Genomic DNA, 25,481 nt, shown 5'->3' on the forward strand with positions numbered 1-25,481 from the left:
CGATCTGCTGGGTGGAAGCTGCCTAAGGAAATAAATCCCCAACAACGCCGGCACCCTGGGTCTGCTTGTGGCCCGGGAAGCCGGGCCCGGGAGTCTGGAGCGGTGCCCGGAGCAGAAGGGAGGGAGGGAGCGCCGGCCGGCCCTCTCCCCTCGGACTGGACCCGGCCCACGCCTCGCCCGGCTCCGCTCTCCTTCCTCCCTTCCCGCCTCGGCAACTCGCCCGGAGGGCGGACTCCGGCCCGGGCCAGAGGAGGAGGGAAAAGCGGCATTTCCCGGGCGCTCCCGCACCCAGGGGACGGGCGGCCTGACCTGGGCCCTTTACTGGGCAAGGGAGGCTGCGGCGGTGCCCGGGCCAGGCAGGGAGGGAGGGAGCGGCCCCGCCCCCGGCCCGGCCCGGCCCGCCTCCTCGCTGCTCCTCCTCCTCCCCTTCCCCGCTCCTCCTCCTCCTCCCCGCTCCTCCTCCTCCTCCCCGCTCCTCCTCCTCCTCCCCGCTCCTCCTCCTCCTCCCCGCTCCTCCTCCTCTTCCCCACTCCTCCTCCTCCTCCCCGCTCCTCCTCCTCCTCCTCCTCCCCGCTCCTCCTCCTCCTCCCCACTCCTCCTCCTCTTCCCCACTCCTCCTCCTCCTCCCCGCTCCTCCTCCTCCTCCTCCTCCCCGCTCCTCCTCCTCCTCCCCGCTCCTCCTCCTCCTCCCCGCTCGTCCTCCCCTTCCCCGCTCCTCCTCCTCCTCCTGCCCGCTCCTCCCCACTCCTCCTCCTCCCCGCTCCTCCCCACTCCTCCTCCTGCCCGCTCCTCCCCGCTCCTCCTCCTCCTGCCCGCTCCTCCTCCTCCTCCCCGCTCCTCCTCCTCCTGCCCGCTCCTCCTCCTCCTCCTCCCCGCTCCTCCTCCTCCCCGCTCCTCCTCCTCCTCCTCCCCGCTCCTCCCCGCTCCTCCTCCTCCTGCCTGCTCCTCCTCCTCCTCCCCTTCCCCGCTCCTCCTCCTCCTCCTGCCCGCTCCTCCCCACTCCTCCTCCCTCCTCCTCCTCCTCCTCCTCCTCCTCCCCGCTCCTGCCTGCTCCTCCTCCTCCTCCCCTTCCCCGCTCCTCCTCCTCCTCCTGCCCGCTCCTCCTCCTCCTGCCCGCTCCTCCTCCTCCTCCTCCCCGCTCCTCCTCCTCCTCCTGCCCGCTCCTCCTCCTCCTCCTGCCCGCTCCTCCTCCTCCTGCCCGCTCCTCCTCCTCCCCGCTCCTGCCTGCTCCTCCTCCTCCTGCCCGCTCCTCCTCCTCCTCCCGCCTCCCCTCTGCCGCAGCGGGGGGGGGGGGTTCCCCGCGGCTCCCGGGCCTGGGAACTTGCCCCCGTTTTGTTTTGAACCCCTGCCGCGCCCCGGCAGGGGCCAGTGAGCGCCGGTGGCTCGGGCGCGTCCGTTCCTCGCTTGACCTCGGCTCCGCTTGGTGGCCTTTGGGGGCTTCTCACCCCCCGCTCCCTCCCTCCCAGCCCCCGCCCCTGTGAAGGTGAAGGCGCGCAGGGGAGGGGTGGACTGGCCCGACTGGATGATCCAGGGCTTTATCTCACTAACTCTTCCACGAAGCCACTCGCGCACCCCCTCGCCCCTCTCCTCCCTCCCCCGACCCGCCTCCCGATCTCCACCTTCTCTGCAGCGCCCGAAACCTAAGTCCGCGCCAGGCAGCCCCCAGCTGCACCGAAATGTCTTGAACTCAGCGCCCTTTCGCGAGGAGCGGCCCCTCGCCTCCGCTCCGCCTTGGCCCCCGGCCCGGATGAGCCGTGACTTCTCCGGGAGCTGGACCGGGCCCGACCGACATGGGGTGTCTGGGCCACTGGACGGAGCAGCTCCAGTGGCTGGGCGCGCTCGCCGCCTTCCTCGCCGCCCTGGGGGTTGTCAGCCTGTATTTGCTGCAGTACGCCGTGGGCATGGCCGGAGCCGGGCCCCGCGGGACGTCGGCGGCTTCCTGCCCCCCAGGACCCAAAGAGGACCTGAGCTTCTTGCTGAAATGGGTCCTGTCCCTAACCGGCTGGAGGAGGCAGTGGCAAGTGGCCTGGGTGGCAGCTCTGAATGAGGAGGCTAAGCACAAAGCGGTGAGTTGCTCCACGTGGGTCCACCACAATTCGTGAGGGATTAGCGCGGCCGGGGGCTTCTGTGCACCTTTTACATTGCAGCAAGTTCCCTACCACTCCCCCCAGCCCCGACCAAAACTTATACTCCTATTTATTGGATAGTGTGTGTGAAATGAGGCTTGTGGAAAGACTGAAGTTTCAGGGAGATCCTTATATAAAACCATGAAAGGAGATGCTTCAAAAGAGGAAGAAATAGAGAAAAGGAACCTGGTTTGGGTTAAGAAACTCAAACTTGGGGAGGCTAGAGCACCGGCCCTGGAGTCAAGATTACCTGAGTTCAAATGTGGCCTCAGGCACTTAATTACCTAGCTGCGTGGTCTTGGGCAAGTCACCTAACCCTTAAGCCCTGCAAAAAAAAATTGAAATGTTATGTTATTGAACTAGTATCTCCATTCATAAGTACCTTGAATACTATTGATTTTTTAATAGATCTTTTAAAAAGGATATTTGGAATATGTCCACACTTGGATTTGTTTATTTTTGAATCACTGACTCTATTTCAGGTCAATATCAAGAGGTGACATCTTTGCCAATATGACATATCATTTATATTCACAATAAACTATAACACCCTCTCCCTTTTTTCTGACTTGATAGATTGATAAGTATGACTTAAATTGCTTTATTTGCATATTAGGTTAATAAAATGCAGTTTTTTAGTCAAATATAATTTTCACATGATAGGAAATACCCAAATTTCAGGACTTTCCTGGCTTTCTTTCTGTGTGTGTGTTTGTGTGTGTGTGTGTGTGTGTGTGTGTGTGTGTGTGTGTGTGTGTGTGTGTGTGTGTGTGTGTCTGAAACCTGGAGGTTGAAGGTGAGGAAGAACATTTCAGGATTTGTATCCAAGCAATAAAAAAGCACAGAGTTGGAGAGTTTCTCGTTTGGGGTACAACTCAGAAGTCAGCATAGCTAGATCCCAGAGAACATGGAAGGGAATAAAGTCTAAAGAAGATGAGAAAGGTAAGATGTGAAGGGCTTTAAAAGACAAAGTGCTGTTTTTGACTTAGTGGAAAGTACCTTCACTTTCGTTGCAAGAGGACTGACTGGCCTTGGAGTTGGCCTCCATGGGACAAAACTTTAACCTGGGCAAGTCATTTAACATTTCTGACATAGTTTCATTAATGTAGAATGATGAAAATACTATCCCCATCGAGTTATTGTGAAAAAAGGACTTTATGAAACTTAAACAGGAAAAAATGAGATTTCATTAGATAGGATCATAAATGTAGAGTTGGAAGAGGCCTCAGAAGTCAACTATTCTGATTTCTTTATTTTATAGAAAAGGAAATTGAGTCCCAGAGACTTGACCAGGCCTGACCCAAGGCAGTTTAATGACAGGCCTGGCATCAGGAAGACCTGAGTACAAATCCAGCCTCAGACACTTAGAAGCTGTAGACCCTAGTCAAGTCACTTAATCAATATTTGCTTTAAGGTTTCTCAACTATAAATTGTTGATTAAATAACAGCACCTACATCCCAGACTTGTGAGGATAGTAGATGCTATATAAATGTTAGCTATTATTACTACTGAAGATTTGAGACTGAAATGAAATGAAACACTCAAAGAACAGGAGGTAGTTATTAAAAGTAGGTTTGCTGGGACAGCTAGGTGATGCAGTGGATGGAGCACCAACCCTGGAGTCAGCAGTACCTGAGTTCAAAATTGACCTCAGATACTTAATAATTACCTAGCTCTGTGGCCTTGGGCAAGTCACTTAACCCCACTGCCTTGCAAAAAAAAAAAAAAGTAGGTTTGCTTAGCAATAATAGCGGAAGAACATTCAGAAAAAGGACAGTTCAGGGGCAGCTAGGTGGCACAGTAGATAGAGCACCAGCTCAAATCTGGCCTCAAATAATTACCTAGCTGTATGGCCTTGGGCAAGTTACTTAACCCCATTGCCTTTAAAAAAAAAAAGACAGTTCAATGAAGATACAGTCTTGATTCAGTTAAGCGACATGAACTTGCCTTTGTGTTGCCTCTGGTAGTCAAAGCCCGAGGAAGCTGAATATCTTGTACCATGTTATTAGGTGAGTTGGTATCTTGAGGACAGTTTCTCTGTTTTATTTGTTTATGTAAACATTTGTAATCTTTCACACACAGTTGGCCCTTCCTATACAACTAAGTAGTAAAATAAAAAAAAGGAAAAAAAATTGCTGCCAACACCTTACCCCTCACTTTCATCCCCCTGATCTCTTTTTAATCCATCTGAGCATTTATCAGTGGAATTCCTCTCCCACCACCAATATTTTTATATGTTCAACCTTTCCCTGTCTTCCTTATCTACTTGCCTATAGACTCTTCTCTTTCTGACTCTTCATTACTCACCCTTATTTTTACCCTCATCACAAATCACATTCTTCTCTATTTTCCCCTCCACTTTTCATGTAACCTTTCTTGTCATAATGTGGTGCCACAAAACACATTGATTCATTTGTAGCAGATGTCACCAAGTTCTGTTCATTACATTCCTTCTCTGACTCTTCACTATTACCCCTACCAGATTTTCACCTTCATCCCTGTCTCCTTGTATATATTTAAAAAAAAAAACTCTTACTAGTCTCTTTCTTATCACTGTTATTGTTGCTGTCCTTGCCTTCTGCATTTATTCATTCCTGCATTTCTGTTGTTTGGGGTATTTAGGAAACAAAATGATGTCTTAAGTTTTGATTTTCCTTCTAAAATTCTTTCAAGTGCCTCTTTGTTATTGAACACCTATTTAAAAAAACACCATATGATTAAGCCCAGATTTGCAGGGTAAGTCACCCTGGACTGCATCCTGAGCTCCACCATCATTCCATTCCAAACTTAATTTTTCAATAGGTGCAAAATAGTCTTACATTATTTGAATGTTCATTCCATTTTATTTGAAGATCTTTCTCCTGATTGTTTGCAGAACTTGTTTCTGAATTGAGCACTGGGTTTATTATCTTCCTGAGTTTAAATGTGACCTCAGACACTCCCAAGCTAGGGCAAGTCACATAACCTTGTTTGTCTCAGATCCTCATCTGTAAAATGAGCTGGAGAAGGAGATGGTACTCCTTTGTCAAAAAAAAATGACAGTCGTACATGATTGAACAACAACTGAAGTGTGTCTAAAGAGTTTGCAACTTTTGGTTTTGGGGTTTCCCCCCCTGTAGTGATCTGTGAATTCTTACGGTTGCATTTCATTGTCTATGTTCAAGAGTTAATAAGCATTTCTCTCCTATTATTTTCTTTATTATAGTGCTAAGGTTTTTTTGTCCTGCATTCTTCTGGAAGACCTATGGTCGCTAGGTTATCTCTGTGCATCCTATTTTAAAGATCAGCATTTTTTGCTTGCAGACTGAGCATATTTTCATTTTTCTTTACCTTATTTTTTTTTCCTATTACAAGCCAAGGTAGTTTTCAGCATTCATCCATTTACAAGTTTTTGAGTTCTATATTTTTCTACCATCCTCCCCAAGGCAAGCAAACAGTCTGATAAAAGTTGTATGTGTACAATCATGTTTAAAATATTTCCATTTTAGTTGGTATGAAAGAGAAATTAGAACTAAGGAAGAAAAAAAAACCCTGAGAAAGAAAGAAAAAACATAAAAGAAGTTTTAAAAAGTGAACATTGTAGCTATTTTCTTTTAGTGTTACTATTTTTTCCTACTCATCTTCTGTTTTGTTTCCATGATGAAACTTGCCTTTGCAAATTCCAATTTTTCTATTCTGTTATTTTTTTTTTTTTTTGCTTTCTAGGCCATAAATTCTGCTCTTATAATTCTCATTTCTCTTTCAGGAATGGTGTGCTTTGGTTCCATGTTCTCAAATTCTACAGAAATTTCTGTCTTGTTGAGTGTTGGGTCATTTTCCTTAGTTTTGTAGTATTCATTCATAGATATCTGAACTAGTTTTCCAGATCTGGAGACTAGATTTCCTTCTGTTATTCTCTTTCCTTTAACAAACTTTTATTTTTATTATTTATTTTTATTATTTTAATTTTTTTGAGTTACAGATTTTCTACTTTCCTCCAGTCTCTCCCCACATACTGAAGAAACAAGCAATATGATAGCCATTATGGATTTGAAATCATTCAAAACATATTTCTTTATTAGCCATGTCACCAAAAAGGCAATAATAATAATAAAGAAAATGAGAAAATTTTATTTCAGTTAGCATTCACAATTCATCAGTTCTCTCTCTGGAAATAAGAGTTTTTATCATAAATTCTTCAGAACTGTCTTGGATTATTGTATTGCTCTGAATAGCTATAATGATCTCCTGGTTCTGCTCACTTCACTTTGCATCTGTTCATATACATCTTTTCAAGTTTTTCTGAAACCATCTCCCTCATCATTTCTTACTGAGGCAATTTTACAGCTTAGCATTGTTGGGTGGAATAGTACCCATAAAAAGGGGAGACTATCAAATAGCATGCAATATTTTTTAAAAGGATACAACACCAAAGATTTTTATTAAAAAAAAAAAATCAAACAAGAAGATAAATCAATATCCACAATCTTAAGAGGGAAAGTCCTAAATCCTCAAAGAAATTATAAATCCTCTTAATGTTATGACAAAGACATTAATGGTTGATGAAATGCACAATCCACAGAATTTTCAGGAGAGTATGGAACAACAAAATTTCAGAATTATTTACAAGATAAATAGAATCCATAAAAAAGACATTAAAAATAAATATATCTTGGAATTTAAAGTCCCAAAGTAGAATTTTCTGGGGGTACTAGATAAGGTAAAGAGATTACATAGAAAATTAAGTTCTTTTGCAGTTCCATAGGTTAGCTTGTGTAACCCTGAATGTAAATTGGTAATGGGATAGGGAGTGTGAGGTGTGGGGTTAGCTTTCTTTGATATTAGTTCAAGTTTTATTTCCATACTTCCTGTTTTAGTTGTAGTTTTTGAAGATAGCTGAAATTGTCTTATCTCTTGAACATAATTCCTGTTTTGGAGAAGTATGAGACGATATGATATAAGAAAGTGTCTGGTCCTTCATCATGTTTTTGTGTCCTGAATTTCTGCTTTCAGATGTAAAATCTGAATGATTTCAGTATGACCAACACATTGTAATATTGGCTGCAGGCTGATTGTTTTCTTTCTGCTATGAGCTTTGCAAAACTATTGTAACAGTTTGGTCTAGGTAACACAATTGGAGGTTTGCTCCTGTTTGAAGCTTCAGCTGACTGCCCAGATCTTCTCCTCAATGCCTGAAGATCTTTTTTCTAACTTAAACTGGCATCGTGACACTGATTTTTCCTTTGATTTTCTAATCGTGATTTCATCTGGTGTCTCTAAGTCTTTTTTGTAATAGTTGTTGGGGAGAGATGGGCTGTACTGCTTCCTCCTACCTTGTCATGTTTGTTTCTCATTGAAACACTTTAAAAAAATTTTTATTTTTCCCATTACAGGTAAAAATAATTTCCAACATTCATTTTTTTTTAGATTTTGAGTTCCACATTTTTCTACCTGGCTTTCTTCCCTCCTCCCATGATAGTGTGTAATCTGATATAGGTTATACATGCACAAACATGTTGAACATATTTCCATATTATTCATGTGAAACTTTTTTTTTAATTTGCAAAAGGTAGCTGATGGAAGCACAGACAGGCAAGACAGTTTTGAAATTAACATGTAGAATTAGTTACACAGTTAAAAAAGCCAGCAGTGTGAAAAGAAATTCATGGTTTTATGTTCTCCTATGTGTGTCAAAATGTTCTTTTAAAAAATTAGTTTTTAAAAAAGACATACAGGTGAAATGCCAACCATCTAGATAACATAAACCTTCCCCTAAAGATATCTCTCTCTCTTTCATGTTTTTACTATCTCTTCCCTACCCCTTTGAAGCAGGTTAATCTGTAGAATGTCTTTTTATAATAAGCTTTGCTCATGTTTAATTTTGAGGACTGTTAGGAAAATTGAAAAGAGGAAAGGGGAGAAAAGTTAATATTTTAGAACTGCTTTTTTTATTTCTCAGTGATGAGACTATTCAACCTCTTTATCTTCAGTTTCTAGTGGCAAAATGTTTTTTCTTTTATTTTTTTAAAAATCTTTCACATACTCATAATTGTCTTTTAAAGACCATACTGTGGTATCTTTAGATTAACATTTTGTTTTTTACACCCTACAGAGACCAGTTTTAATCTTTCCTTTTGATTAGTTCACTGCTGTTTTGTTAATTCTCTTAACTTAGCTTCCTGGTTTATAAAATATCTCTTACATTAATGACACTCCTTTCCTGGGTTGTTTTACTAAACACACCTTAATCCTGGAAACCAGGAAGGATAGCAGTCAGAAATACCTGCATTGTAAAAAAATCTATCCATTACTCTGTGTGTGTGTGTGTGTGTGTGTGTGTGTGTGTGTTTGAAAATATTATTTCGTACTTAAAAATGGTTTTATTGTTCTCCTGTTTGTTTTGGGTGGAAAGTAAGATTACGAATGTTTTTCTGTCATTTAATATATTCTTTGGAATGCCTAACGTGGCCACTTAACCAAATAGCAAACAATTATTTGATAACTGACTCATAGAAAATAGTCTACCTTCTATGTTGTTTTGATAAGTTCCAGTTTCATCATGCCATACAGTTGGTTTAAATATAAATTGGAAGACAACAAAGGAAAGTAAGTAAGGAAATCTTTTTTGGGTGGAAGAATGCACTTTTTTAAAGAGTTTGATCATTTATTAAATCAAATGAGTGTTGTCCACCATAAGATAATCACTTGGGGAGGCTAATCCTGGGGCACTTCAATGACCTGTGCCCAGTCAATGCAGCTTATAGACCCAATTCATTGTTGCAGTGAACTACCATTCCTAAGAAGGGTGGCTCCCTTTTCTCACACTTATTAATTCATTTTTTAAAAAACCTAATTATGGGATACTATTTATAGTAAATGAGTTTTCTAAGTTTCAGGTTTGTTCCTTTGAGTTTCAGATTTTCACTAAGGGGCAAAATACCAAAGGAATTCTGTATACAAATATGAATCATGTCTAGGTCAGGTGATTGATGCCACTCATAAAAAAGGACTGCTTAGCATAAAAGTAGTCCATAGTAACAATTAGAATAGAATTCAGTAATTCAACTTACAATTATGGTAATAATCAATTGGAGGGCTATTGTTTAAACCTCTACAGAACATGAAGGACTGCTAATCAGGGATTTCCTATTTGTCCTTTTCACTTCATCCATTCCCAGCACTTGCCTGATGGTAAAATAGGCTCAAGAATCCAGACATAACTTAAACCAAACCACATACTTTACAACTGAATGGCAGAGAAGGGCAAGAGAGAACTCAGTAACTACTTTTGTAAACTCACTGATCCTTCAACTTTTCTGATCCAGCAACTAAGTAAGAGGCCATTTCCCATTTCAAGCTTCCAGAAACAGTTAAGTCAAATCAATGAACTTTATTAAGTACATGTGACACATTTCACTAAGCACTGGGGATACAAAGAAAAGCAAAAACAAACAAACAAACAAAAAAAGGAACTTCCCCTCTCAAGGAAACTAGTGCCTAATGGGGAGCTTTTAAAGAGTCCCATAGTTCCCAAGCAGAAAAATATCTACATTTACCTCTATATGACCCATGTTACACTATAATGATGCTCTTTCCACCTGGCAAGACAAACTGGGGAGCTATATGATCCCAGTAACAAAAAATTTTTCAGAAAAAATTCAGTTATCTTCTCTTCTTTAAGGATAAGATTTCTCTCTCATCACACCCAATTTGGATCAAGGTACAACATGGAAACAAAGTAAAGACTGACAGAATGCTTTCCGTGGTGGGGGTGGGGGTGGGGGAAGGGAAGCAAGATGGGGGGGAAATTGTAAAACTAAAATAATATCTTTAATAAAAATAAATTTTAAAAAATTCAGATCTAAATAATTATAGAAATAATAATTACTCATGGGTAGGGCTGAACTAATATAATAAAAATGACAATTCTACTTAAATTAACTTATTCAGTGCTCAAAATTATTTTATAGAGCTAAAAAAAATAGTGAAATCCATCTAGAAGAATAAAGTTTAAGAATATCCAGGGGATCATTCGAAAAAAAATACCACGAAGGAAGGCCACTTAGCAATACCAGATCTCAAATTGAATTATAAAGTGGTGATTATCAAAACAATCTGTTATTGACTAAGAAATAGAGGTGTGTATCAGCGGGATAGATCGGGTACATAGTACACAATGGTAAATGACCATAATGATCTAGTGTTTGACGAATGCAGAGACCCAAACTTTGGGGGACAAAAATTCAATATTTGACAAAAAATTGCTGGGAAAACTAGAAAGCAATTTGTCAGAAACTAGGCATAGATGAATATTATATGCAATTTTTTAAGATGAGATCAAAATGGATACGTGATTTAGACACAAAGGATGATAACATAAGCAAAATATAGGAGCATAAAATAACTTGTGGATAAGGAAAGAATTTATGATCAAACAAAAAATAGAGGTATTACAAGATGTAAAAAGAATACTTTTTATTACATTAAATTAAAGAAGTTTTTGATACAAACTAAACCAGTATAGGCAAGGTTAGAAAGAAAGCAGAAATCTAGGGGAAAATTTTTTTTACAAGTTATTTTATAAAGGCCTCATTTCTCAAATATGTAGGGAACTGAGTCAAATTCAAAAGAATACGAGTCATTTCTTAATTGATAAATGATTAAAGGATTATAAATAGGCAGTTTTCAGCAGAAGAAATCAAAGCTTATAATCCGGGAGTGGAGCCAAGATGGCGACAATAAAGGATCAAGTCTTAGGTGCTCTCTGATAAAACTTTGAAACTAAGGACTCTAACTAAACTTTCGAGAGACAGAACCCGCAAAGGGACCCAGCAAGGCAGTTCTCCTACTCAAGGTAACCTGGAAAAGAGCAGAAAGGCTCTGCTCCCTAGGGTCAGAGGGGCAGCCCGCCAGAGGGGTGGCCCACCAGAGTGAAAGAAATTCAGACAGCAGTGGGGGAGTCTCCTGAGCTGCACCCTGGGGAGCACTGGGCACAAAGTGGGGGAACAGCGGGGACCTCTGCCAGAGTGAGCACATGGAGCCCAGCCCTCAGGGCACACAGCAAGCAGCATGGTCTTTCAGCAGGCCTGATCCGGAAACAGAAGCAGGCGGAGATGGTAAGCAGGAGCCCCCAGGGCATGAGCCCATTGAACCTAGGGAAGGGAATGAAGAAAGAGACTGCAGAGCTCTGTCCTCTGCCCCTGGAACAGGACTCTGGGGCTCTGACCACATTCAGATCCTGATTGCAGTCCAGGCCCCCCCATAGAACAGCAGGGCCCCCCCCCCCACCTCAGCCCCAAGGCAGAGGGGGGCGCATATGGTCATTCACAGACCAGGAGGGAGGACAGAGCCTCACACACTGAGACCCTTGTGGGAGTGTCCCAAAAGCTCAGGAAGCACCCCAAAACCAGGCCCAGGCTGGGAAAATGAGCAAGCAGAGAAATAAGAGGACCACCATTGAGAAATATTTTGCAAATGAGCCCAAGAAGGATCAAAATACTCAGTCTGAAGATGAGGAAGCACAAGCTTCTAAAGACTCCAAGAAAAACAAAAATTTAGCTCAGGCTATGACAGAGCTCAAAAAAGACTTTAAAAATCAAATGAGGGAGTTGGAAGAAAAACTGGGAAAAGAAAGGAGAGAGATGCAGGAAAAACATGAAAATGAAGTCAGCAGCTTAGTCAAGGAAATCCAAAAAAAATGCTGAAGAAAATAGCATGCTAAAAACCAGCTTAGGTCAAATGGATAAAACAGTTCAAAAAGTTACTGAGGAGAAGAATGCTTTAAAAAGCAAAATTGGCCAGATGGAAAAAGAGAGAAGAAAACTCTCTGAGGAGAACAAATCCTTCAGACAAGGAATAGAATTCAGGGAGATTGATGAATTTACCAGAAATCAGGAATCAATACTTCAAAACCAAAAAAATGAAAAATTAGAAGAAAATATGAAATATCTCATTGAAAAAACAACTGATATGGAAAACAGACTTAGGAAAGATAATTTAAAAATTATTGGAATACCTGAAAGTCATGATCAGGAAAAGAGCCTTGACATCATTTTCAAAGAATTACTACAGGAAAATTGCCCTGATATTCTAGAAGCAGAGGGCAAAATAGAAATGGAGAGAATCCACCGATCCCCCTGAGAAAGAGATCCCAAAAAACCAACCCCCAGGAATATTATATCCAAGTTCCAGAACTCCCAAGTCAAAGAGAAAATATTATAAGCAGCCAGAAGGATACAGTTCAAATATCATGGAGCTGCAGTCAGGATCACACAGGACTTAGCAGCAACTACACTGGAAGCTCGTAGGGTTTGGAATATAATATACCGGAAGGCAAAAGGTTTAGAATGCAACCAAGAATCAACTATCCAGCAAGGCTGAATGTCCTCTTCCAGGGAAAACAATGGACTTTCAATGAACCAGGAGAATTTCAAATGTTCCTGTTGGAATGGCCAGAGCTAAACAGAAGGTTTGCTCTTCAGATACAGGACTCAGGTGAAGCATAGAGATTGGATGAGAGGGGGGAAATATGAGGGACTTAATGATGATGAACTGCATGTATTCCTGCATAGAAAAATGACACTGATAATACTCATATGAACCTTGTCAGTTAATAGAGCAGGTAGAAGGAGCTTTTATAGATTGAAGCACAGGAGAAAGCTGAATTTGAAGATAAAATATGGTGTAAAAATGGAGTCAATAGGAAAAAAAAAGGGAAATGTGATGGGAAAAAGAAAAAGGAGAGGGGGAATAGGCCAAGATATCTCATATAATAATTTTTTTCTTTATTGCAATGAGCTATTACAATTTTATGGAAGGGGGGAAGGCAAGGGGGAATAAGGGAATCTTTGCTCTCATCAGAGGTGGCTAGGAGAGGAAACAGCATATATACTCAATGGGGTATAGACATCTGGAGTAAGGGAGGGGGGACAGGGGGAAGGGGTGGGGATGTGAATAAAGGAGGAGAGGATGGACCATGGCGGGAGAGTGGTCAGATATAACACATTTTCCTTTTTACTTCTAGCAAGGGGCTGGAATTGGATGGCCTGTCTGGGACCATAGGGCCAGGTGGCTGCTGGGCCTAAGGGGTGGTATAGAGGCTCGGGGCCTCTTGGCCCCAGGACCAGGAATCTGTCTGCTGCGCCACTCAGTGATCCTACGTCAGAGTCAGAGTGAAAGGATAGAGAAAATATAGTACATGGTAGTGGAGAAATACGAAAGGAGGGAGTTGCGATCAGCAATGGTAACAGTGAAAAAATATGGAAGTAACTTTTGTGATGGACTTATCATAAAGAATGGGATCCACCTGTGACAGAGTTGTTGGTGTTGGAACAAAGTCTCAAGCACATTTTTTATTATGACTATTTGGGGGGGGGGTGCGGGGCAAATGGGGCTGGGTGGCCTGCCTGGAGCTGCATAGCAGGGTGATCGTTGTTTGTCTGAGGCTGGATTTGGACCCGGGTGGTCCTGGCTCAAGGGCTAATGCTCTGTCCACCACCCAGCCACCCCTATTATTATTACTATTTTATTTTATTTTGGGTCTTTTTTTTTCTTCTTTTTGTTTTTTGCAGGGCAGTGGGAATCAGGTGGCTTGCATGTCACATGGCTGGGTGATTGTTGGGTCTATGGGACTGGATGTGAGCTCGGGTGCTCATGGCTCCAGAGCTGGTGCTTCATCCATTGCACCACCTGACCATACCTACAATTATTACTATTATTTTTTTAATTTTAATTTTTTTCTCCCCTTTACTTTATCGCTCAAGCAAATCTATATTTATGGGGGAGGGGTATTTCATTTACTATTAAACAAGAATATTTTATCAGTGTAAAAAAACACATTTGTACAAAATGAGAATAAAAAAATTTTTTAAAAAGTGTATAATCCTATAAAAAATGCTCTAAATCATTATCAAGTGGAGATTTACAAATTAAAACAACTCTGAAAAACCATTTCACACCTATCAGATTGGCTAATATAACAAAAAAGGAAAATGACAAATGTTGGAGCAAATGTGGAAAAATTTGGAATTAATGCATTGTTGATAAAACTAGGAATTGATCCAATGATTCCAGAGAGCAATTTGGAACTACACCCAAAGAGCTATAAAACTGTGCATATCCTTTGACCCAGCAATACCATTACTAGATCTATTTTCCATCTATATTGTAAATTGAGGGGATATACATCAATTAGAGAATAGCAAGTTGTGGTATATGATTATGATTGAATACTGTTTCATTTTAAGAAGTGACAATGAGAATGCTTCCAGAAAAAGCTAAGAAGATGTACATGAACTGATGCAAAGCGAAGTGAGCAGAACCAGGAGAACACTGTGCACAGTAACAGCAATACTGTATAATGATCAACTGTGAATAATTTTGCTATTACATTCAGTACAATGATCCAAGACAGTTTCCAGAGAAAGAACTGATGGAATCTGAATGCAGATTGAAGCATACTAATCTTTGCTTTCTTTTTAAAAAAATTTTTCTTTGTGTGTGTGTTTTCTTTCACTTTCACAAAATGGCTAATATGGATATGTTTTGTTTTGTTTTGTTTTAAATTTTTATTCATTTAAGGCCATGAGGTTAAATGACTTGCCCAAAGTCACACAGCTAGGTGATTATATAAGCATCTTGAGGCCACATTTGAACTCAGGTCCTCCTGACTCCAGGGCTGATACACTATCCAACTGCACCATTGCCCTTGGATATAAGTTTTGTATGACTATACATGTATGATCTATATTAAATTGCTTGCTTTCGAGGGGGGGAAGGTAGAAGTGAGGGAGAGAATTTAGAATTTTAAAAATTTAAAAATTTTAAATTTTAAAAAAGAATTTTAAAAATTGATATTACATACAATTGGAAAAAATTAAATATAAACATTTTCCCCAAAGTGATATTTTTTTTTAGGTTTTTTTGCAAGGCAAATGGGGTTAAGTGGCTTGCCCAAGGCCACACAGCTAGGTAATTATTAAGTGTCTGAGACTTGAACCCAGGTACTCCTGACTCCAAGGCCAGTGCTTTATCCACTATGCCACCTAGCCGCCCTCCAAAGTGATATTGTTTTGGTTTTTAAATAATTTTTGTCTTTTTTTCTAACTTCATCAGAATTTTCTTGGTATGCCTCCTTTTCTTTCTTCTTCTCTCCCAGAAACCTATCCCATGTAAATTTTTTAAAGGAAAAAAGAAAAAGAAAAAATACAGCAAAACAAGTCAATAAGTTCTTTTAAAAGTCTGAAAATTAAATAGTTACATACTTTCACTTCTGTAAAGGGGAAAGGGAGAAATGTCTACCCTTTTGTGTCATACTTATTCTTTTTTTTAATTTATTTTTTATTCTCATTTTGTACAAATGTTTTTTTTACATTAATAAAATATTCTTGTTTACAAGTAAACGAAATACCCCTCCCCCCACGAATATAGATAGACTTGCTTGGGCAAAAAAAGTAAAGGGGAGAGAAAAAAAATTTAAATTAAAAAAAAATAATAGTAATAATTGTAGGTATGGCCAGGTGGCGCAATGGACAAAGCACCAGCCCTGGAGCCACGAGCACCTGAGTCCATATCCAGCCTCGTAAACCCAATAATCACCCAGCCATATGACATGCAAGCCACCCGATCCCCACTGCCCTGCAAAAATCAAAAAGAAGAAAAAAAAAAAAGACCCAAAATAAAATAAAATAGTAATAATAGTAGGGGTGGCTGGGTGGCAGACAGAGCATTGGCCCTTGAGCCAGGAACACCTGGGTCCGAATCCGGCCCCAGACACCCAAAGATCACCCTGCTATGTGGCCGCAGGCAGGTTACCCAGCCCCACTTGCCCTGCACCCTCCCCCAAATAATAATAATAACAAAAAATATGCTTCAGTCTTTGTTCCAACACCAACAACTCTGTCATGGGTGGATCACATTCTTTATGATAAGTCCAACACAAAAGTTACTTCCATATTTTTCCAATGTTGCCATTGCTGATAGCAACTCCCTCCTTTCATATTTCTCCATCATGTACTATATTTTCTCTCTCCTTTCACTCTGACTCTGCTGTAGGGTCACTGAGTGGTGCAGCAGACAGATCCCTGGTCCTGGGGCCAAGAAGCCCTGAGCCCCCATACCACCCCTTAGGCCCAGAATCCACCTGGCCCCATGGTCCCGGACAGGCCATCCAATCCCAGCCCCTTGCAAGAAGTAAAAAAGAAAATGTGTTATATCTGACCACTCTCCCCCTATGGTCCATCCTCTCCTCCTTTATTCACATCCCCACCCCTTCCCCCTGCTCCCCCCTCCTTCTTACTCCAGATGTCTATACCCCATTGAGTATATTTGCTGTTTCCTCTCCTAGCCATCTCTGATGAGAGCAAAGGTTCCCTCATTCCTCCTTGCCTCCCCCCTTCCATATCATTGCAATAGCTCATTGTAATAAAAAAAAATCTTATTATGTGAAATATCTTGGACTATTCCCCCTCTCCTTTTTCTTTCTCCCATTCCATTTCCCTTTTTTTCCTATTGGCTCCATTTTTACACCATATTTTACACCATATTTTATCTTCGAATTCAGCTTTCTCCTGTGCTTCAATCTATAAAAGCTCCCTCTACCTGCTCTATTAACTGAGATAGTTCATATGAATATCAGTATCATTTTTCTATACATGCAGTTCATCCTCATTAAGTCCCTCATGTTTTCCCCCTTTCCTCCAATCTCCATGCCTCACCTGAGTCCTGTATCTGAAGATCAAACCTTCTGTTCAGCTCTGGCCATTCCAAAAGGAACATTTGAAATTCCCCTGGTTCATTGAAAGTCCATCTTTTTCCCTGGAAGAGGACATTTAGCCTTGCTGGGTAGTTCATTCTTGGCTGCATGCTAAGCTCTTTTGCCTTCCACTATATTGTATTCCAAGCCCTACCAGCTTCAAATGTAGTTGCTTCTGAGTCCTGTGTGATCCTGACTACAGCTCCACGATATTTGAACTGTGTCCTTCTGGCTGCTTGTAATATTTTCTCTTTGACTTGGGAGTTCTGGAACTTGGATATAATATTCCTGGGGGTTGGTTTTTTGGAATCTCTTTCTCGGAGGGATTGGTGGATTCTCTCCATTTTTATTTTGCCCTCTGCTTCTAGAATATCAGGGCAATTTTCCTGTAGTAATTCTTTGAAAATGATGTCAAGGCTCTTTTCCTGATCATGACTTTCAGGTATTCCAATAATTTTTATTTTTTTATTTTTTATTTTTTTAAATAAGAAAAATTTTATTTCAAACAGGTTTTGTTAAATGTACTACAGTGAAGATGTCTTGACTGTTGTAAATATATCTTAATTTCAAACCTGCACTGATGTATAAATTAGACATGTGGTATGAGAATGATTAATTTCTGCTAAAATGTGGAACAAATCCACCATTATGCCAATTTTTACATTTATTGCAGACACTGACTAGTATTTTAGTACCAGAGGTTAAATTTTCATCACAAGAAATGAGAAAACCATCCAGCATTCACTAAATGTAACAAATTGTGAAATTAATTCCCCATTATTACTCTGAAAATATACCCCTAGATTTAAGTGACATCTCTTTCTGCAGCAAAGTTAGGCCTTCAGTGAGAGTTCTTTAGTCATCATCTACCGTTGGCTTGATGGTCACTCCTCTTCTTATCTGACCCCAGCCAATTAAATGCCAGTGTTTCTCAACTCTTCGACTAAGGGCAATTTTTTCCTCCTATTTCTGTGCACACAGGATTAGTAAGAACGATCTTGCCTAAATCAACTTTTACTGCACTGACTTTTCCGCCAGTAGACAATAAGCCTATATTCACCATGAGCCCTTTGTTCTTAGACAATTTTTGCACCTTTGCTGCTTTTTTATCTCCTTTGGTACACACACCTAAAAGTCTTCTAAGAAGGAAATAGGAAATTTCCAACTCTGTGAAGATTTCAGGCAATGCTCCAAATGCACCAAGAACCTGTCCCACCATTCTGTCAGCTCGGCACAAAGTTGGATCAATTTTTGTTCCAACACCAATAAGGCCTCCAGGAGCAGCATACTGAAGATTGTTATGTTCTTCAAAAAGTGATATGATTTTGGAAAAGATTGGCTTACACATGAGTTTTCCTTCACTATCTTTAGAGACAATGCCAGATCTGACCTCCAACTTCTGACCCACCTTTAACACTCCTTTGAGAATATTACCACCAGCCACACCACCCTTAAGGCCTTCAACTTCACAACCAGGCTTATTGACATCAAAAGACCAAATCACAATAAGTCTAGGTTCTGAAGTAAAGTCTCATAGGGGTACTGGAATTTTCTTTTCTATATATTCACAAACAACTTCAATATTATACTTCAGCTGAGCTGAAATTGGAATAATAGGCGCTCCCTCTGCAACTGTACCTTGTACAAATGCAAGGATCTGTTCATATTGTTCCTTAGCCTGACTCTCTTTCACCAAATCAATCTTATTCTGTAGAATCAGAATGTGTTTCAATTTCATGATTTCTATGGCAGCTAGGTGTTCAGAAGTCTGAGGCTGAGGACAAGACTCATTACCAGCTATTAACAGTAGAGCTGCATCCATGACCGCTGCACCGTTCAGCATGGTAGCCATCAAAATATCATGTCCAGGACAATCCACAAGAGAGACATGTCTGACTAATTTGAAGTTTCCTTTAGTTCCTGGAATGTCTGTAGGAAATTCATCTGGTGTGCTACTTCCACAAGATCTGTAACATTCTGGCCGAGAACAACTTGGATCATCAAGTTTGTAAATCTTAGCATTGGCATAACCCAACTTAATGGTAATATTTCTTTCCAGTTCATTTTTGAATCGGACAGTATGAACTCCAGAAATAGCTTTTACTACTGTTGACTTTCCATGTGCTACATGGCCAATTGTACCTATATTGATTGTGGCTTGTCTGCTGATAACTTCATGTGAAAGCGGAGTCAACTTGGTAACATTCAAGGTGGTCAGATCCTGGCGAGACAGATGAGGCTGCCCCAGAGTCACTCCCGTCTCATCGCCCACCATCTTGCCCGGCCCAATAATTTTTAAATTATCTTTCCTAAGTCTGTTTTCCATATCATTTGCTTTTTCAATGAGATACTTCACATTTTCTTCTAATTTTTCATTTTTTTGGTTTTGAAGTATTGATTCCTGATTTCTGGTAAATTCATCAATCTCCCTGAATTCTATTCTTTGTCTGAAGGATTTGTTCTCCTCAGAGAGTTTTCTTATCTCTTTTTCCAACTGCCCAATTTTGCTTTTTAAAGCATTCTTCTCCTCAATAACTTTTTGAACTGTTTTATCCATTTGACCTAAGCTGGTTTTTAGCATGCTATTTTCTTCAGCATTTTTTTGGATTTCCTTGACTAAGCTGCTGACTTCATTTTCATGTTTTTTCCTGCATCTCTCTCCTTTCTTTTCCCAGTTTTTCTTCCAACTCCCTCATTTGATTTTCAAAGTCTTTTTTGAGCTCTGTCATAGCCTGAGCCCAATTTCTGTTTTTCTTGGAGTCTTTAGATGCAGGAGCTTGTGCTTCCTCATCTTCAGACTGAGTATTTTGATCCTTCTTGGGCTCATTTGCAAAATACTTTTCAATGGTCTTCCTCTTGTTTCTTTGCTTGCTCATTTTCCCAGCCTAAGCCTATTTTGGGGGATACTTCCTGATATTTTGGGACACTCCCACAAGGGTCTCAGTGTGTGAGGCTCTGTCCTCCCTCCTGGTCTGTGAATGACCATAAGTGCCCCCCTCTGCCACGGGGCCGAGGTTGGGGGGGCCTGCTGTTCTATGGGGGGCCTAGACTGCGATCAGGATCTGAATGTGGTCAGAGCCCCAGAATCCTATTCCAGGGGCAGAGGACAGAGCTCTGCAGTCTCTCTCTCTTTGCTCCCCTCCCTCAGCTCAATGGGCTCATGCCCTGGAGGCTCCTGCTTACCGGCTCCTCCTGCTTCTGTTTCTGGGTCTGGGCTGCCAAAAGACCATGCTGCTCTCTGTGTGCCCTGAGGGCTGGGCTCTATGTGCTTGCTCTGGCAGAGGTCCCCCGCTGTTCTCCCACTTTGTGCCCGGTGCTCCCCGGGGTGCAGCTCAGGAGATGCCCCCACTGCTGTGAGCTGTGGCTCCCAGTGCCCTGGGGCTGCCTCTGGGAGGCTGAAGTTTTTTTGCTGTGGTGGGCCACCCCTCTGCAGGCGCCCCTCCGACCCAGGGAGCAGAGCCTTTCTGCTCTTTTCCAGGTTACCTTGAGTAGGAGAACTGCCTCACTGGGTCCCTTTGTGGGTTCTGTCTCTCGAAAGTTTAGTTAGAGTCCTTAGTTTATGAGTTTTTATCAGAGAGCTCCTAAGACTGGATCCCTTCATGTCGCCATCTTGTGTGTCATACTTATTCTTTGTATTTTTTGACATTTGCCTTTTTTTGGTAATCATATAAATTGTTGACATAACTTTAGATTGTAATAGACTATCATGTGAGGGTATTTTTAAATTCAAGCTAATTTCCTGATTAGTATTCATTATTAGGAAAAGGGTAGCAACAAGTTTATAACCAATATGACAATGAACACACATATCAAATGGAAAAGAAATTCATTTATGCAAGTCAATAGCAAAACAAAAATCAGAAAAAGTTAAATGAATGAAACTGTACACCAGATAATACAGAATCAAGGAACTCTTCCATTGGGATCTCATGAGATATTTCAACTCTACTGAGAGAGTGAATTCCAAACTTTAACCAAGAGGAAAATTTCCCAAAGTCCCTAGTTTATCAAGCTGTAGGTAGGAACATGTTAGAGATAAATACTTCCTCTACGTGTTGGCCGTTTCTCAGTGTCCTCTCTCTTCAACAATTTGAAAAGAGGTTGGTTACACATCTTTTTCAGAATTGGAAGAGATCCAGACCTTTCCTCTCTCATTCTTGCCTTTCTTCACTGCCTTGGGGTATTCTCAGTCAGTCAGTGTTAAAACCGGCACATACCAAGGATACAAACAGAGAACAAAGACAGTCCCTACCTCCAAGGGAGAGAAAAGCAAACAGATGTATACAAACTATATACAGGATAAATGTTGTTTAGTCTTTTTTTTTTGAAGAGAATCAAAGACTCACAGGGATGTCTTGACTTGAGGGTGAATTGGATTTAAGTGAGATAGAGTAGCATAAAGTTGTCAGCTTCATTCTCTTCCAGAGTCAGTGAAGTCTGGTGTCAGGACAAAAGACAAGACAGCTGGTGATGGCCCAGCTTATAGTGGATGACTTTGGCATCTTCAAAGTCTGACCCAGCTCTAAGTGTCCCAACAGCACCTACTTCTGCTGCCTTTATGGTTGTTAGAACAAAGTGTTCTAATCTGTCCATTCTTCTTGGGGAATCTTCACATACTTGGGGTAGTCATCTCTGTAACTCATTGATGGGTTTGAGGCCCATTTGTTTCCCTCAGCCTGGTTTAAATTGTCTGAACAGATAGTTCTACTAAGATGTGGTCATTGAATATGCCACAGATGAGAGCTGGATGACAGGTGGACACCAAAGGTGGATGAGCAGCCCTTTAAAAGCTCACATCAGAGGTGCTTGCTAATCCTCCCTGAACACCCATATACATACAGGATAAATAGGAAATGATTAAAGAAGGGGTTGGCAAAGGCTTCCTATTAAAGATGAAAGAAGCTAGGAGGCAGAGATAATAAGGGAGAGCATTGCAAGAGGAGCTGTCTCAAGTCAAGAGACATCAAGGAACCCAGTGTGTCTGGTTGAAAGAATAAAGATATAGGTTGACCTGGAGGGATTTGCATGAACTGATGCTGAGTGAGATGAGCAGAACCAGAAAAATACTGTACACCCTAAGAGCAACATGGGAGTGATGTTCAACCTTGAAGGACTTGCTCATTCCCATCAGTGCAACAATCGGGAACAATTTTGGGCTGTCTGCAAAGGAGAGTACCATCTGTATCCAGATAAGGAGCTGTGGAGTTTGAACAAAGTACAAGGACTATTCCCTTTAATTTAGAAAAAAAAACAGATAGCTTATTGTCTGATCTTGTTACCTCTTAGACTTCTTTTTAAGGATATGATTTCTCTTTCATCACACCCAATTTGGATCAAGGTACAACATGGAAACAAAGTAAAGACTATGCATTCTGTGGGGGGGAGGGGGGGAGGGAAGCAAGATTGGGGGAAAAATGTAAAACTCAAATAATAAATAATAAAAAATAAATTTAAATTAAAAAAAATAAAGATATAGGTTGAAAGAGTTAATAAGATGACTGGAAAATAAGGAATGGACTAGGCTGTGAAGGGCTTTGAACACCAGAGGCAAGAGGGTGATGTGGGGTTTAGGAAAATCACTTAGGTGTCTGAATGGAGGATGAAGTGGAGAGAGTGTAGGGGCAAGCAGAGCCTCCAGTAGGCATTGCAGTAGGTGGGCCTGCACCAGATAATTGGCAGTGTTAGGAGAAAAGAGGCTTTCTCTCAATGAGGGGGAGTGGGGTGGGAGGAAGGGAAAGAATTTAGACTCAAGGTTTTGAAGTGAATTTTGGAACTTGTTTTTGTAGGTAATAGGGGAGGGGAAATAAAAATAAAAGAAAAATGAAAATTAAAAACTGTAAAAATGTTTTCTGTTATTTAATGAATTATTATAATTGCTAATCCTGTTTTCCTATAATAGTGACTTGTTAATGATGAGATATTTTTCTTCTGAAACAATCTACTTCCTCCATTTGCTATTCTTATAGGTTTTCCTGATTATAACATTTGCCTGATTCTTTGACTTCTTGCCTTCTCACTTAATATATTTTTCAAAAAAGAAAATTAAAGAACAAATAAAAATATTTCCCACCTGACATTTGTGTTGTCCTCTAATGATAATACATAAAAAGAAACATTTCGTTTTCTAAAGTAACAATATGGTTTGTGCAGTTTGCAAGGCAAATATCCTACTTATCATTGAATGAAAGATTCAAATTCTTTTTTTACTAAAGTTTATCTTTCTATCTGTCTATAATGATGTTTCGGTTCAGCTATATAGGATATGCTATTTTGGGATATAAGCAAGTGCCCTTGATTTCCAAAATATTATATTCCTGTTTCCTTTAATTTCTTATCAAACATAGAGTTATGTTATTGTTTTTTCTTGGAATTTAAAGCACTTTTTTTGTCTGTTACTGAATATAAGATTTGACTGATGATGTGGAATTCCTAAAATTTTAGTTTATTACTTCTCAGGGATTTATTCTTGGGATTTTAATTTTTTTGGGGTGGGAAAAGAATTCTTTCAATATGAATTTTGCTGTCTGTTTCCACTATTTCTCAGTCTTTTTTCATTTTTTTCTTTAATCAAGATATTCAAATTTTCTTTATTGTGATATTTTCTGAAATAGCTATAATTTTTAGTTGATCCTTTTGCACTATAACGTTTGCCTTCAGCATTCTCGTATGGAGGAGCTATCATATGTTCTTCCACACATATTTAACTTGTTTCCTTTTTTTTCCTTTTTTTCTGTATACTTTCCAGTTCTGTTATTTTCTTTTCTAAAGAATCTTCTGGTTTGTTTCTTCCCTCTACACCCAATCTTCTCTATTAAACTTGCTAATTTGTTGTTATTATTTCTTTACTATTTTCTCTTATTCTTTGATTTCTTGAACTACTTTTAAAGTTGCTTCATTATCATTTTAGGGCACCTTGCAGAGTCTTTGCAGATCAACCTTTTCCTTGAAAAATGCTTGTTTTTCTATGATATCTCTACTAGAAATATGTTTATCACATTTTGAAGATCTAGTGTTTTTGTGCCCTGCCATTGTGGAGATACAGTACTTTTTTTTTTGACTAAGGCAATTTGACATTTGTTGAGTTCACATTACTAAAAATTAAAATAAAATGAAAACCCTGAAGCTCCAAATAGCAGGAGCTATGCAAGTGCCTATAGGGAGACAAAGTGGCTCTGACCTAAGGAGGGGAATTTAGAGGTGGTTAAGGGAGACTAGAAGCAATGGAACTATGCTAAAGTGGTGAGATATCCACCCTGTCCTAGGATTGAAGACTTATTAGAAGAATTGAAAAGAGCTTAATTTCAAAAATATTTCAAAAAAAAGAGCTTAATTTCCAAAAATTGAAGTAATCACAGAGGTCATACATAGGGAGGAATTGTGGGTTATGGGAGTAGAATAGATTGGTAAGTAATCTTCAGCAATTTTTTTTTCCTCATTTACCTCGTGATAGTTTTTAAAATTGCTCTTTTCTTGTCCTGGCTAAATTTACTGCAGTTAGGAACTCTTTTCTTGTTTATTTGGTCCAGAGGTATTGGAGTGGGCTGGGAAAATTTCTCCTAGGTTACCTATCACTCCTCTAACTTTCCATTATTCCCTCATGTCCAATTTGGTATATGTTTGACTTTTATAATGCATTACTGACAATAGTTGTCATTATTAATAATACTATTTCAAGTTAGAAGTACCCTAGAATTAAATGTAAGAGACAATGTGACAGCTTTACTGTGACAGCAAGAATGTCAACAGAGGACTCCTTGCTTTTACCAGTTCATCTTCTCCTGTTCCCAATTGGAATAAGGAAAGACCTGTCAGCACTTGTCTAAAGGGCCCTTTGGGGGGACTCAGAATGAGGACTTCTGAGGCAAATGGAAAAAAATAGACAAAAGAATTTGATGACTAGCTATGGTTTTTTTACATGGATTTTACATTTGTTAGCATGCTGGAGATTTTCCAGATCTGTGGATAGAAACTCCACTGATATGGGACTTGAGCCAAAAAAAATTTTCTTCCTTATATTAACCATAATATAGCAAGATAGAGTGGTAAATGTTTATTATATAAATAAATCTTATTTATTGAAAGAGTTAAGATGTGTATTTTCTTTTTTTTAAAGGTAATATCATAATTAATTACCCTATTTCCTCTTCTTCCTGTCTCAGGGACCACTGCTTCTTACATTTGAAGAGGACCAAGTTCAAAAGCCCTTAGAGTTAACAGTTCAGCCAGTTGTGAATGCTATCAAATCTGTCCAGAAGGTAAGCCATAATCTCTTGTTTCTGGAGGCAATGTATTTAAAGCTGGACACTGAGGGACCTGTACTTACTGTTTCATCACTTGCTTGTCATAGGTAAAAATGATAAAATGGAATGGGTGACATTGTTTGACTCATTCATAAATCGGATTGAAGTGAGGCATAGTTTTGTGAAGTAATCTAGGAGGGGAGATTGATCAGTAAAGTCAATGACTGCAGAGCAGTTGAAGAAAATGAGAACTGAGAGGGAGAGCTTTGTGAAGTCATAACCTCCCTTTCTCTCCTAGAGCCATTGAATTCCAGTGGAAAGACAAAAGTTAAGATGACTGGCAATGACTTGGGATCCAGTGGGTGACTTTGCTGTCTTTGATA

General features: G+C 40.4%; 1 protein-coding gene and 1 pseudogene across 2 annotated transcripts in view; one reads left to right on the forward strand and one right to left on the reverse strand.

The window, feature by feature from the left end:
* Positions 1-1,775: 1,775 nt before the first annotated feature.
* The window catches only part of C2CD2 (C2 calcium dependent domain containing 2), a 91,901-nt gene continuing 68,195 nt past the window's right edge, over positions 1,776-25,481 (forward strand). For both annotated transcript variants that reach the window (XM_074213834.1, XM_074213835.1), the window contains exons 1-2: positions 1,776-2,066; positions 25,018-25,113. In XM_074213834.1, coding sequence (XP_074069935.1) covers positions 1,791-2,066; positions 25,018-25,113 — 372 coding nt within the window. In that variant the 5' untranslated portion in view covers positions 1,776-1,790. The remainder of the gene's footprint in view (positions 2,067-25,017; positions 25,114-25,481) is intronic.
* Positions 17,652-19,134, reverse strand: LOC141506765 (eukaryotic translation initiation factor 2 subunit 3 pseudogene; annotated as a pseudogene).

Source organism: Macrotis lagotis, chromosome 1 (assembly GCF_037893015.1).
Source record: "Macrotis lagotis isolate mMagLag1 chromosome 1, bilby.v1.9.chrom.fasta, whole genome shotgun sequence".
NCBI lineage: Eukaryota > Metazoa > Chordata > Mammalia > Peramelemorphia > Peramelidae > Macrotis > Macrotis lagotis.